The sequence below is a fragment of the Poromitra crassiceps genome (genome assembly GCF_964638095.1).
Source record: "Poromitra crassiceps genome assembly, contig: HAP1_SCAFFOLD_773, whole genome shotgun sequence".
NCBI lineage: Eukaryota > Metazoa > Chordata > Actinopteri > Beryciformes > Melamphaidae > Poromitra > Poromitra crassiceps.
Window position 1 is genome coordinate 621 of NW_028151635.1, and position 15,108 is coordinate 15,728.

At 41.8% G+C, this 15,108-nt stretch overlaps 2 protein-coding genes across 5 annotated transcripts; one reads left to right on the top strand and one right to left on the bottom strand.

The window, feature by feature from the left end:
• Window positions 1–3,306: 3,306 nt before the first annotated feature.
• Window positions 3,307–6,066, top strand: LOC310771542 (mitochondrial transcription rescue factor 1-like; the record flags this gene model as incomplete). Of its 4 annotated transcripts, none has more annotated exons than XM_083664132.1 (4): window positions 3,307–3,516; window positions 4,305–4,740; window positions 5,284–5,356; window positions 5,509–6,066. In XM_083664132.1, the coding sequence occupies 3 exons, from the start codon at window positions 4,319–4,321 to the stop codon at window positions 5,689–5,691; spliced, it is 678 nt and encodes a 225-aa protein (XP_083520258.1). In that variant the 3' UTR covers window positions 5,692–6,066. The 4 variants fall into 4 exon arrangements, with proteins under 4 accessions (XP_083520258.1, XP_083520260.1, XP_083520259.1 ...); XM_083664134.1 differs by having other exon boundaries at window positions 5,284–5,348; XM_083664133.1 differs by having other exon boundaries at window positions 3,314–3,435.
• A 729-nt stretch (window positions 6,067–6,795) lies between these two features.
• Window positions 6,796–9,905, bottom strand: LOC310771544 (BEN domain-containing protein 3-like). The gene is made up of 2 exons (XM_083664135.1): window positions 9,737–9,905; window positions 6,796–9,503 (listed from the first exon to the last, which is right to left on the bottom strand). The coding sequence occupies exons 1-2, from the start codon at window positions 9,791–9,793 to the stop codon at window positions 7,257–7,259; spliced, it is 2,304 nt and encodes a 767-aa protein (XP_083520261.1). The 5' UTR covers window positions 9,794–9,905; the 3' UTR covers window positions 6,796–7,256.
• Between the last annotated feature and the right edge of the window lie 5,203 nt (window positions 9,906–15,108).

Consider the following 15,108-nt stretch of genomic DNA (forward strand, 5'->3'; position numbering starts at 1 on the left):
GAATGTTGATGTAAATTCCAATATATTAATAAAGTATTAATGTAATGTGATGACACTGTTATTATGGACAATTGCACAACTGTTCAGACATACGCTACAATACATGACCACTGAAAGCTTACTTTCTTGTCAAATGTTAACATGTTCTTGTTGTCATAATAATCAAATGGGATGTGTAAATAGTTTGATTACCTTTTAAAATGTGTATTCACGTCTCTCTTATGCTGGAAAAAGAACATTTGCAATAAATGTCTGGGGTTAGAAAGCTCCCGCATACCGGTATAAATAAAAATGCACTCAGTTTGAATCCACAAACTGTCTGGAAAACGTGGGCGGGGAGAGCGAATTAATAATGTCCCCACCTCCTTCAACAACTATTGTTGATGTGCCCTTAAGCAAGGCACTCCACCCTCTACTGCTCCAACAATAAGTCTCTGTTGGTACTGGGGGGCTCCCAGGTGTGTAAATATAAAAATTAAAGGCAGGCCAGTGCCGTAAAAAATATGCGTGTTTAGCAAACCCCCCAAAATATATGTATATGTATATATGTATACATGTACAGTATGTAAGTATATATATATATGTGTGTGTGTGTGTGTGTGTGTGTGTGTGTGTGTGTGTGTGTGTGTGTGTGTGTGTGTGTGTGTGTGTGTGTGTGTGTGTGTGTGTGTGTGTGTGTGTGTGTGTGTGTATATGTGTGTGTATATATATATATATATATACATATATACATATATATATATATACATAAAATAATATTTTACCTGGGCACTTCACACAGACTACCCGAAGTAAAGACACCGGAGCACTCTTTTCCGTCTGCACGTTTTAATAGAAGGGGCTGACTGACGTTTCGACAGACAAGTCTGTCTTCCTCAGAGTCAGACTCTGAGGAAGACAGACTTGTCTGTCGAAACGTCAGTCAGCCCCTTCTATTAAAACGTGCAGACGGAAAAGAGTGCTCCGGTGTCTTTACTTCGGGTAGTCTGTGTGAAGTGCCCAGGTAAAATATTATTTTATGCATATTGTCCTCCACTGTTGAGCACCAGGACCCTTTTTATTCCGAACCTGGCTGAAGCGCGCTGGACTCTATTACTAATATATATATACATATTTGAAATTTTTGAATATATATATACACACACACACACACACACACACACACACACACACACACACACACACACATATATATATATATATATATATATATATATATATATATATATATATATATATATATATATATATATATATATAAGCAATATCACATGAGAGGGAGTGCTGTTGTTGGCTAATATCGTCACTGCTGTGATTCAGTCGTAGGCACGAGGCCGCAGGCCGAGTGCCGAAGATAATCACAGCCAGAGCCCCAGAGGTTAATGACCTTATAGGCTATACATCCCAGAGGCGAATGACCTTGAGTAGGCTATAAGCCCCAGAGGCAAATGACCTTGAGTAGGAAGCCCCAGAGGCTAATGACGCTAATTCATGCTTGGAAAATCGGCGTCAATCCTGAGTGATCGCTTCGGCGTGGTGTGAGCGTGGCTTCGGCAAGGTGTCAGCGTGGCACGCACGCGGGTGGTGTGAATGACTTCGCCTGTTAACAAGGACGCCTAAATTACTCCAGAATTTTGACAGGAAGGTAATTACTAAAACGCTGGCTACCCGGCTAAATAAACATTTGTCGTCTATTATTCATCCTGACCAGACAGGGTTCATTCCGAACAGGTTCTCTTTCGCCAATGTCAGACGCCTCCTCAACACCATATACGCAGATCACAATAAGACTAGCGGAGCAGCAATTTTATCACTTGATGCACAGAAAGCGTTTGATCAGGTTGAGTGGCCTTATATGTTCGAGTCACTGCACAGATTTGGGTTTGGCGATTCATTTATATCTTGGGTAAAGCTCATATATGATAGTCCAACATGTTCAGTCATAACCAATGGTGACAGGTCAACCACATTTCCACTACTTCGCTCGGTCCAGCAGGGTTGTCCTCTCTCGCCGGCCCTCTTCGCTGTCGCACTCGAGCCCCTTGCTCTAAAAATACGTAGTCACCCAAGCCTTGCAGGTCTGGAGGTCAGTGGTATTGAGACGCGTATCAGTTTGTATGCCGACGATGTGATATTATACCTACATAACTCGGAAAAATCGATCCCCCCTCTGTGTGACAGGTGTCGGGTGTCGGAGGGCACTCTGTCTCATGCCTTTTGGTCGTGCCCTTTACTGACCGGATTTTGGGCCAAAATATTTGATTGGTACTCTAAGGCCTACAAAATAACCCTTCAGCCAGAGGCAGAACTCGCCATCTTCGGCTGCTCGGAGTCCTCTCTGAACTTCCCTACAGCTGTGCAGCAGTCTCTGTCACAGGGGACAATTGTTGCCAAGAAACTCATTCTGCAGAAATGGAAGTCCCCCACTCCACCCTGTTTTCAGTTGTGGTTGGCGGACATGATCTCCATCATACGAATGGAGAGACTCAGGTTCTTGAGGACCAACTCACCTGGGAGATTTCAAACTATTTGGGACCCGTTTCTGGCCTACCTTGACGAGGTTAGGGGTGATGGGTGACTCGCCCGGCCGGTCTTCCTCCCTCGCGTGGGATCCCACTCATTTGTATATATGTATATATGTTTGCAAGCATAATTTATGTATATTTACAAGCTGTAACTGGTGGTACTAGTGTATGTATGTTTTTTCTTTCTTTTCTTTTACTGTATCTGTGTTTGTTTTTGGTTTGTTTTTCTGTGTTCTAAAAAATCTAAATTGCTAAATAAAAAAAAAAAAAAAAAAAAAACAAGGACGCCTAAATTAAACTTGTGGGTTCAGCGTAGGTACAGCTTAGGTTGAGCGTTGCTTCGGCGTACTGTGTGAACGGGGGCTAATGACCGGGGGCTAATGACCTTGAGTAGGCTATAAGCCGCAGAGGCTAATGACCTTGAGGCTATAAGCCCCAGAGGCAAATGACCTTGAGTATGAAGCCCCAGAGGCTAATGACCTTGAGTAAGCTATAAGCCCCAGAGGCTAATGATCATAACAAGTGCATCATAACATGGATGATAGTATTAACAAAAGGATAGAGTGACATGGTATATGCCATATCACAGTAAGAAACAATAACCCCTTCAATTTTGACTACTCTGTGTGGGGAACACTACTTTGACTGTAGTCTTGCCAGACTAGTATCTCCCTTTGACTGCCACCCACCAGTTGGGTCACATGTCGTCCCCCTCCAGTGCGTTAGGTGGCAGCACAGACACATCAGTTAGCACACAAACAGCACTGATAATAAGAGCAGATTGAAACGAAGAATTTAACCAACAGACTCACTTAACAGTGCACTTAACCAAGCAATATTTGCATGATTGAAACGGACTTCTTATTTTGCTGTTTTTAACGAGGTGAAACTGGCAATAGAGTCTGGTTTGGTGAGTACGCTCATGGATGGACATTATTGGTTGACGGTTAAGAAAACAGTGATTGCTAGCTGCTAGCTGGATCTGCTATAGGTAAGGGTGATCTGCTCACTAAAGTAAAGATCCAAAAGGTTTGTGATACATTTATGATTTTGCTGAATAAAGCGGCCACATAATAGAGTTAAAGGTTTAAACGTGACAGCGCTGCCTTTTAAATGTTTGGAGGTGGGGGTATTTTTTTATTTCTCATTTATTTACTACATGTCGGTGTCAAGCAACCCGGAAAACAATAACTTCCTGTGATAACTTTCAAAATAAAACATTGCAAGCATGATTTGCAACGACTTTTGGCGTAATGGTTATGCTCTTATCTTGAAGACAGAATCGCTGTACGTCCGGTGTTTTGCTCGTTATTCATCTAGCTAGCCGACTTGACGTGGCTAGTTACAGAAATCGAAATAAACAAAATAACATTAAACTATGTTTAGAGCACTCACTTAAACCGTTACAAAGTGCTTTAATCATCAAATAAATGCAAACATCAAACTCAAAATAAACTATATAAATAAAACTAAAAACACAGGGTAGCAAAACAGTAGGATAAAGGACATTCCATAAAACTATAAAAACAAAGTGGTGATTTCAAAGCTCTCCTCCAGAGCCTAGTAGGAGCCCTAATGGAGTGCATATTAAAATACAATTCAGGCTCTCATTGACATTATCCCACGGACACCCCCCCCCCCCCACCCAGTATATGTCACTTTAAAGGAGTTTTACTTTGCACTTTATCATTTATAATTTCCTTGTTTGTAATATGATGACTCACTATGGCTATTAAAATTAATCTTGAATAACGTCCTGCGATGTTTTTGTAATGACAGGGTGGAGAGCCAGCATGCAGAGTTTGTTGGTACAGGCACTCGCCCTGAGGCAGCTAGGAAGGCTGAGGCCCCGCCAGCTGCTGAATCCTGGATATGGACTGAGGCGGACTGAATGGTGCCCCAGAACCATACACACTCGCCAGCTTTGGGGCTGCTCGGCTTTCCCCACAGTGGGCTCTCACAGGCCCACTGTCCGTGGCAGAGACGCGGTCAGGAGTTGGTCTGTCCATCAGCTGAGGTTCAAAAGCAACAAGAAGAAAGCTGCTGCCAGGGCAACACAGAAGGAAGATGAGGACGAGCGAGACCCTGAGGACAGCGACTATGAAGACGAGGTTGAGGACCCCAATGTACCAAAGGATTACAAAGACTTGGAGAAATATGTGCAGTCCTTTCGCTGTGACGTCATCCTGAAAGCCGGTCTGGATATGGCACGCAAGTGAGTGTGACATGTCAGCTGCTCTCATAGGAGACCATGTTTTACTTAAACTGGCTCAACTTAAAGAGGCCGATAATGAGGTTGCCAATATTGGTCTTTTTGAAAAAATCTGATGTCAGCCAGTCAGTGTTGTCCACCTCCAATATGATGGATGTGATGCAGTTTGTTTGATTACATATTTATTATAGATTTGATTATCAGAAGCCATTTAACCTGAATTGAGTTTAGTGCAACATTTTGATCAGATTCGACAGGTACACACCAGGGGGGGGGACTGAATACTTAGCATTTTTGGAAATTACTTCATATGATCAAATTTGAAGATATTGAATATTGGCACAAAAAACGTCACTACTATGCCTTTAAAAACCCATATAGACTGTTGACAGAATTGTCAGTCCTGCTCATTTTTCCCCCTACCCTGTCCACAGCAAACACTGCAACAGGAAGCGAGCTGGGTTTCAATTTGGAATGTTTTTGTTGTCAAGTTAAAACCGTCTATTGGTCAAACCCAAAGAGACTAACCTCCCTTTGTCTTAACAGTAAAATTGAAGATGCGTTCTACAGCAACAAGCTCAGGCTAAATGGACAGAAACTCATCAAGAAAAGTAAATCTGTGAGTTGTATTTGACTACAAAATTATGTATTGCCTCTGTAACATTCTCACCTTGACGTCCTAGGTTGTTTACTGTGAGCTTTTCTGTTGCCTTCAGTGTGTTGTTTGTGTCTCAACTTAATTTGCTGTAATTTGTCTGGCTCTTCATCCAGGTGAAAGTTGGGGACACGTTAGACCTGGTGCTGTCAGAGAACCAAGAAACAAACACCGTTACTCTGATGAGGGTCATCCTCATGAAGGTGTTGGGTGAATCCAATGACGCAGAGAAGTACAAAGTTGCTCTAAGGCGCTGGAAAAGTGTCGAGCTCTCCAAGGAGGACGCCTTCAAGCCATGAATACGCATATGGCAATACTGACTGTAATACCACTGGACAGTGAAGGCAACACCCACGTTAAGAAATATATTCCAGAAAATGCACTGCATGTTGGTGAATGGTCTCAAAATAACTTTGATCTAGTCATTTTTGTGGACAGTTATGAAGGGTATAATGACTTGGTTACCAGTTATTAATGGTTATGGACATTCAACAGTTGGTACTTGGGATAAGGATTTTGAATCTTTACCTTTTCTTGCTAAACTCTGGGACTGCCCACATAAAGATGAACTTCGAGGGTTTAAAACTGTCCTGATGACTCGGCTGATGTACGTGCATATGCTGTTTTATTGCAACATGAGTTTTCATCTGACCTATAAACTTTTGTGTGTTGGCCATTCCCTTTCATCTTCACTGGCTCTATAATGCAGCAGAATGATAATTGGAAGCAATATTATTTCATGTGGTAAAACACCTAAGTTGGGCAGTGTTATTGATTTTTCAAAAGGGTTGCCTCACACCACTCCAGGCCTGCAGTAAAGGAACATGATGCAAAAACAGAATTCAAATATTTTCATCTTCAGTATTGAAACATTTCTGAGCATCTGAAAACACATGGCTGAGAAACACAACAGATGGTTAGGTCATTTTGTAAAGCCCTCAGATCAACATTTTCAAATGTTTTTCCATTGTCTTTATGTATAAACATTTATAAATAAATAGAAACCTTCAAGCAGAGCACACTTGTAAAATGTAATTTTCTGCCAAGATAAGTATTATAGGTGTTTTACCCATAATAGAAGTTAAGTCAAGATCTGAAGTCTGATCTGAAGTCAAGCACTTCAGATCAGAAGCCACAGTCAACTGCCAATGGTTTGCATAGTCCTGAGTAGGAGTAGAATAAGTATAAGTAGCATAAATAAATAAGCATAGTAAGTAAAATTGATATTTTGGCTCATGGTTAGATTTCCCCTAGCACCACCCACAGTAAATACACTAAAGATCCTCTAAGCTAAGGCACTGGTATACAAAAGTCCAACCATAATTATATGTATTACTGTGATTTTATTAGAAATAGGTTAACATGATCCATTGTCATGGTTAAATTGTCTTTATAATATAAACTTCTATAAGAAGGCTTAACATAAGCACATTGTTATTAAAACAGTGGTGGCACAATGCTACATCAGTAACTGCAATGGAAAGATATCACTTCATTGTGAGTCATTTCTATCCATGTAGCGAAAGTGTGAACTATGCTATTAGCTATCATTGTTATTGTTTTTAAGGCTACAACATTTATCAACAAAGTATGTTAGATAAGCTATGACAGTTTTGGCTTATAAATAGAAGCTTGTTTTGACTTTCTCCAACAATAATATTAATAAGACTACTTAAACTACATCTACTGCTGTAGTCAAAACATAAAATATGACCAAGAATACGTAGTACTGAAGAAACCCATAACAGCTTGGCTTCATCCTACACAGGACAGTTTGTAAAGGTTCAACAATCCGATTTCAGCTTATGTACTGTGCAATTACTTTCATGATAAGAAGTGAAGTCTCCTAACCATAGTATTGGGACTAGGACACAGTGCTTGATCTCTTGGCCTTCTTCAGAATGTCACACTTCTTGCGATTCGGGCGCCGGCAGCGTTCATCGATGCTCGGCACACATTCATAGTGCCACACCTCCTCCATCTTATCCACAGGATACACTGCCTCCACATAGTGACGTATCAGCCTGAGGCGCACTTGGTCCAGTTGCTTCTTGTTGCAGGCCCCTGAGTGGTTGTACTGAAGCCGCAGGTTCTCCTGGGTGAAGAGCTCAGGGAAGAGGCGCACCAAGAGGCGGGCAGCAAAGTTTCCAACAGATAGACTCTGCTGGACGATTTCCCGCACCTCTGTGTCAGAGAGCAGGTAGACAGAAGGTACGGGGAAGTCGGGTATGGACACAGTCAGTTCATCCAGGGGAATCTTGCAGAAGTCTTTGCTACTTTTCTCAGGGGGTAACGAGGGAATATCTGGATCCTCTCTCATGCTGTCTGGATTAAGTTGGTTCAGCTGGCAAAGAAAGTCCCCAACGTCTTGCTCTGACTCTTGACCGTAGACTTTGCGCTGCTGCAGGTAGGACCTCCTCTGTTCTGTGTCACGTCGTCTGCATCGCTCATCAAGTTTGCCCACAAATTCCAACATCCACACTCTGTCGTTCTTGGCCCGGGGGTAGAGCAACTGCACATAGTGGCGGATCAGGTTGACGCGAACAGGGTCGAGCTGTTTCTTCCCCAGGGAGCCGCTGCAGTTATAATGCTTCCGTGTGTTCTCATGGGTGAAGAGCTCGGGGAACATCAGCACCAACAGCCGAGAAGCAAAGTTCCCTATGGACAAGCTACAGTCATAGTTGTTCTTCAGCTGCTCCTTGGACAAGAGACACTCCTGGGGAACATTAAAGTCTGGTGGAGGAATCTCCAGATTGTCAAAATCCATAGGTGCAAGCAGTGACTTTTTGGACCTACGACTGGGCCTTTCGTAATCCCCCAAGTCAGGAACCTTGATGATAGAAACATCTTCAGGAAGGCTGGCCAGGTCGTAGCTCTCATCATTGATATGATCAGGTTCACTCCCATTGCTGTTACTGTGAGGACCCTCTAGTGCATCTTCCATACGCTGAATGCACACCTGGAGCCAGCTGTCCTCAGGCACATCGGGAAAATTTGCTTCCATATACTTCCTTATTATTACCATCTTGTCAGAGTCCAGAATCAGCTGCTCCACACTACTGAAACTGCTGGAGCCTTCTGGCATTTTTCCTTCTTCAAAAACCTCAGGGAAGAGGCGATGTATGAGAAAAATAACAAAGTCTTCAGGGGAGGAGAACTCATCCAGGTCCTCTGTGGCTTGAGTGTCAAAGGCAAGGTCTGACACAGCCAGGCTGTTGGGCTGGCTATGGAGAGAGACGTGCTCCTCTTGGCCCTCCTCATTGATGAAACGGCAGGTTTGAGCGTGCTCAGCCTTTATCCCAGCACCTGCTGGGACCGCCTGCTTCCTGTGCAGCCGAGCACTCTCCACATCCCTCTGGGCCCAGAAGCGATTAAAGAAGTCATTAATCTGAAGGAGGCACTCTTCCTGCCACACGCTGTTATTCTTGACCAAAGGGAAGCAGACCTCAACATAGTTACGTATCAGCTGCAGATGGAGAGAGTCCAGTGTTCTCTTGCTCGCCGTGCAGCCTTGGGAGCACTCCTTGGTCCTGAACAGCTCTGGAAAGAGGTGCACCAGCAACCGACAGCCAAGCTCCCCCGCACTGGACGTCTGCTCCATCAGCTGGTTTAATTCATCACTCGTCAGCAGATACTCTGGAGGCGGCTGGAACTCTGTCACCATCTCGGCTGGTTTGATCTGCTTCTTTATCCGCATGACTTCGAGGGACAGTAAGTCCACTTTGCTGTGCAACTGCGTCATGCTTGAGTTGAGGGTATTGAGGATGAAAAACATTTTCTCAATCAGCGGATAAAAGCTGGAGTCTGTTGACGAGGCTTGGCCCAATGAGCCCCCTGTGGTGGGAAAGGCCTCAAGTGGGCCATTTTCCTCCGGACTGAGGAGCTTGGGTGAGTGGATGCTGCTGTAGTGGAGCTGATGCTCTCCGCCTTGACTAGCCTGCTGCTCCAGACTCGGTGTGATCCTCTTCTCTGTGATCCTATGGGAGATGCTGAACAGAGGCTTTCTATAGGAGACTCTGGATTTCTCCTGGCCACAGTCCCTCTTCTCTCCAGTCTTGGTCAGACACAGCGGCTCACGTCGGCTGCTCTCCTCTATCAACTGCCGCCTGGTCTAAACAGAGTAAATAAATAACATTAAAATACATACAGAGAGTGCGAAAGACTTGGCCTACACTAGATATAATACAAGTAATAAAATATATACAGAAGCAATAAAAATATGTAACTGAAAACATGGCCAATTTACATCCAGACACATTGACATTGCCTATACATTATTTTAAGGTTCTGGTTAGATGACATGTTTGGCCCAAGTTGGGTTATATCTTGTTGAAATGCATTTACCTCGCATGAAACTCTGACTCTCTTGCTGCTGGTGGATTGGTTTGAGTCAGAGCCCATCTCTGCAGATGTCCGTTTACCAGCCTCAGTGGCCCCAGGAGATCCTCCAAGTCCTTCAGCTGGCTCACAAATTGCAAAGTCCTCCGTCTCCTCCTTAACGTCTTGGACATGTTTTTGCTCTGCAAATAGCAAAGTATACACACTATTTCCTTTGGTAATGCATTGACTACCTGCTTGAATTTTATTAATAGAGAATAATATTCACATGTGGAAATTAGTAAATATCACCTAAAACATAATGTAAAACAGGACTTGATGTTGTCAGACTTTTTTCTTATTCTCATAACATACCTTGATTTTGATATGCTTCTAGGTCGACCAAATAATTTCTGTTAATCTTAAAATTACAACAAATTTGAAGAAACCAATCTGGTTCACAATTATTAATGTGTTTTTGGGTGATTGAGGTGATGTGTTTCATTCCAGGCTTTGATTTGTGTGGATTTCTATTGCAATACAAAAAAATATATATAATTTGGAATAGAGTATTTAGTATTAGTAGTAGTATTAGTATTTATTTGATTTGCTGGGTTTGTAGAACTTGCCTTTCTCAAGCATTGCTTCATCTGAAATGACCCCATACTCAGAGGAATTCATATCCTAGAACAAAATCACAAACATTTAAGTCAACACATTTTGAATATGTTTATGTTATTACTATGTAAAATACGTTTGTATGTCTGCCTAAGTCAGCATATTGTAGATTTAGCTATTAGGATAGGACCTGATTATATATATATATATATATATATATATATATATATATATATATATATATATATATATATATATATATAATAGACTTGTAAAAGGGATTTGGAATTCGAACGGCTAATCAAATATTCACTGCTGTTTTTAAAACCTACAATTATTCACTGTAATAGTTTAACCAGTATACAGTAGACGTAATCATGCAGGGCTGGTACCAGTAGCATGTGATCTGCATCTGCTGCAGCGAAGTAGCCTACGTTAACTGCTCTGCAGCTTTAGTTTACTGGCAAAGACGTAATCAGCCTATACACTGGTGCCAATTAAGTCTTCTACAAGTATGTGTAATGTAGTTTATGTGGAAGACTTTATCTGCCTGCAGTGTGTGTGTGTGTGTGTGTGTGTGTGTGTGTGTGTGTGTGTGTGTGTGTGTGTGTGTGTGTGTGTGTGTGTGTGTGTGTGTGTTTATGTGAAGATGTGCAGTGAGTTGCCTCCTTGTCCTGGGCTACTTCCTCATTCTTCCGTTAAGAGCAGAGCCCACGAACCAAAACATGAGAAGCCAGCAAACCAGCTGTGCGCATGTAACACTTATAAAACACGCATTACCCCTGTGACTTCAACAACAGCACGCGTCTTTATGGACGCCAATGCACAAACACTTTAATAGCTAGTGCGATATTTTGTTTGTGAATGTTAATGACGCGGCAATGTTTGCGTGGACGAGTTTTTCTCCCCTGCTCTGACTCGTCTTGGTCCATAAACGCGACTGCCCGGTGGTTTGAGCTCACCTTTACGAGTCCATGCAGTCCCTTAGGGCCATTGGAGATGTGTTTGACATATCTGCACCATGATCTGCACACTGCCCTGGCGGCTACAGACAGGTAACTGTTCTTCTTGTCTTGTTGTTGATTTTTTTTTCTCTTCTCGCTTGGCTTCTGTGCCTTCTCGCGTGACGTGACGTGACGTGACGGTGCGCGCCTGCGGTGTCACTTCCGTACAGCTGTGGAGGGGAGAGAGAAATCTAATAAACTATTATCTATCGTCAACCAAACCAACATAACGGTGCCGGCGCCCACATTAAAAAGTGCCTTTCATTACAGTTGCTATTATGTTGTTATTACTATGAGCAGATGTATTAATATGCGTGAAAGCTTGGCCTGTCTGTAAAAGAGTTCCAGCCATATTTTTAATATCTATCTATCTATCTATCTATCTATCTATCTATCTATCTATCTATCTATCTATCTATCTATCCGATTTTTACTTCTGAATTTTCTCTTAAAATGTCTATTTGGTTGGGTTTACAAGGTTTACAAGAAGGAACCTGCTGACACTAACTCACACTAACCTATATATATATATATATATATATATATATATATATATATATATATATATATATATATATATATATATATAACTAGAACCTCACATGATATTACAGTGCTCCAAAGTATTGTTTTCCCCCCAGCTTGATTCTCCATATATGCACCCCCCGCCCCCTAAGTTTTGGCCCAGAGCCTAAGATATTAATGGCTGCTTTCCCAATTTGGTGATAGACAATAGCGCAATAGACAATATATACAGTATCTATACACACACACACACACACACAGTCACACACACACACACACACACACACACACACACACACACACACACACACACACACACACACACACACACACACACACACACACACAAACACACACACACACACACACACACACACACACATATATATATGCACATATATATAGGCTACATACACATATAGGCTATATATACACACACACACACACACACACACACAGTATATATAGGCTATATGATATCATGCCTAGCTTATTTGATGGTTGTACAAAAGTGACTCTCGGACTCCAATATAAATCATTTACCAAAAAGTGGTCCATTTTAGCTGACTCCACCCTACCTCAATGGGACTTCCTCGATAAATAAATAATAAAAAAGTCCACATCAGTAACATGTATTTGAATTAAAAGATAATTTAGATGTCACATTGACTAGAATTCAAATCTCTGTGGAATAGACCCTTTTCACGGGGGCCATTTTGTGTCGAAAAGGCAGAATAAAGAGGTGCGAGCAAAACACTAATAAGGGTTTCCACATTCTAAGCATGGAAGTTTGAAACCCTCATTAGTGTTTTTCTTGCACCTGTGTTAACCCTGCCTTTTCGACACAAAATGGCTCCCCTGAGAAGGGTCTATTCAGCAAAAGTGGTGTAAAATCGCACACCTGTGACCACATCCACGCATCCACGCATCTTAGCAACCACAATGTTTATCTACTGTTCAAGTTCAATGTTACATGGCAGCAGAAAACAAATGTCTATTTAAATAATTATTTGTGTTATTAGGCTATCCACTGATTGCATAGCCTACTACCTAATTTATTTTTTTCTGTTTCTTTTTACTACAGTTACAGAAGCAATAAGCCACTCCATTTAGTGCTTAAGGATTTAGAGCGTTAAGATTCTTCATGCCATGTCACACACTGTCCCCTAGCTGTTGTAAAATCACTCTGAGAGGTTGCTCAAGTCAGCCATTGTGTAAGAATAATAAAGCCTACAAAAAAGAGAAAATAGAAAGTCCATTCTAGTCTACAGGCTGATGTCCAATCACAACTGTAGTAGATTACTGCTCACCTTCATCAGGCTGCTTTTTTTGAAAGCTTTGAAAGCTAAGTTGAAACAGCTCAGACTGATTCCCTGTAGCAACTCCACACACTAGCAGGACTCCCATTTGGATCTCATGCTTTCCACATGATGCTTGGCAAGCCTGCTGTCCGTGTGGGTGTGGGTGTGGGTGTGGGTGTGTGTGTGTGTGTGTGTGTGTGTGTGTGTGTGTGTGTGTGTGTTTTACAGTCCTATCATTTGGTATAGTAGAATTGTTTCAATAAACAGTGTACATGGTTTTAAAGACAATTTAAAGAGGTTACGGTTCATTTCATTCTATTATTGTAATTCCTATGTCCAATTCAGTTTCCTCAAATAAAAACACATAGGACCCAAGTCGGTAACGCTTTAGAATACAGCCCGCAAATAAGCATGTAGTTATAGTATAACTACGGGGTACAAGGAGTGTAGTTATAGTATAACTACGGGGTACAAGGAGTGAATTTAGACTTTAACTAGAGGGTAACAAGATCTGTAGTTATAGTATAACTACAGTCTTATACCCCGTATTTATACTATAACTACAGTCTTATACCCCGTATTTATACTATAACGTCTTATACCCCGTAGTTATACTATAACTACAGTCTTGTTACCCTGTAGTTATACTATAACTACAGTCTTATACCCCGTATTTATACTATAACTACAGTCTTATACCCCGTAGTTATACTATAACTACAGTCTTGTTACCCTGTAGTTATACTATAACTACAGTCTTATACTCCATAGTTATACTATAACTACAGTCTTTTTACCCCGTAGTTATACTATAACTACAGTCTTATACCCCGTAGTTATACTATAACTACAGTCTTATACCCCAGTTATACTATAACTACAGTCTTATACCCCGTAGTTATACTATAACTAAATATCTTGTTACCCTCTAGTTAAAGTCTAAATTCACTCCTTGTACCCTGTAGTTATACTTTACTTTGACTTTACTTTATTGATATTTGGCAGACGCCTTTCTCCAAAGCGACATACAACCAGGTTATAAAAACAGTACAGCAATAAATAAAACAAAAACAAGAAAAACAAGGAGCAAACAAATGCATAAACAGCAAGAATTAAAACAGATGAAGAGAGGATAGAAGAAGGCAGCAAGATAAAAGAGAGGAGAAATAAAAGTGCATGTGAATCGAAAGTGCATAGGGACTAGAGAGGTTGCTACAGGGGGTGAACATGTAATCTGAAGAGGTGAGTTTTTAACAGTTTTTTTTTAAATTGGAAGTGAATTGGCCGTTCTTATTTCAGAGGGGAGCTCGTTCCACCATTTGGGGGCGAGATGAGAAAAAAGGCGTGACCAGGAGCTGTTAAAACCACGTAGGGGGGGAGAGCGAGCGGTGAGGGATCTGAAAACTGCCCATGTGTTGTAGGTACGGAGGGGCTGTGAGGTGGACTGCTGTGTGTGCCAGAACCAGTGTTTTGAATTTGATTCTTGCAATGATGGGAAGCCAGTGAAGTTCATGAAAGAGGGGGGTAATATGGGAAGATTTGGGTTGGTTGAAAACAAGGCGGGCTGCGGCATTTTGAATAAGTTGGAGGGGATGAATGTCTGAAACAGGAAGACCGGCCAGTAGAACGTTGCAGTAATCGAGACGTGATAGGATGAGTGACTGGATGATGATTTGAGCTGGTTGTCTGGAAAGAAACGGGTGGATTTTGCGAATGTTGAAGAGGGCGAATCTGCAGGAGCGGGCTATTGCTGCGATATGGGTGGTGAAGGATAGTTGGTTGTCTAGAGTGACCCCAAGGTTTCTGGCTGTTTGTAAGAGAAGGATAGTAGTGTTATTGAGGGAGATGGAGAGGTCGGTTAAAGGACAGTCACTGCCAGGGACGAGGAGGAGCTCAGTTTTTTGAATGTTGAGCTTGAGGTGGTGGTTAGACATCCATCTGCCAATGTCGA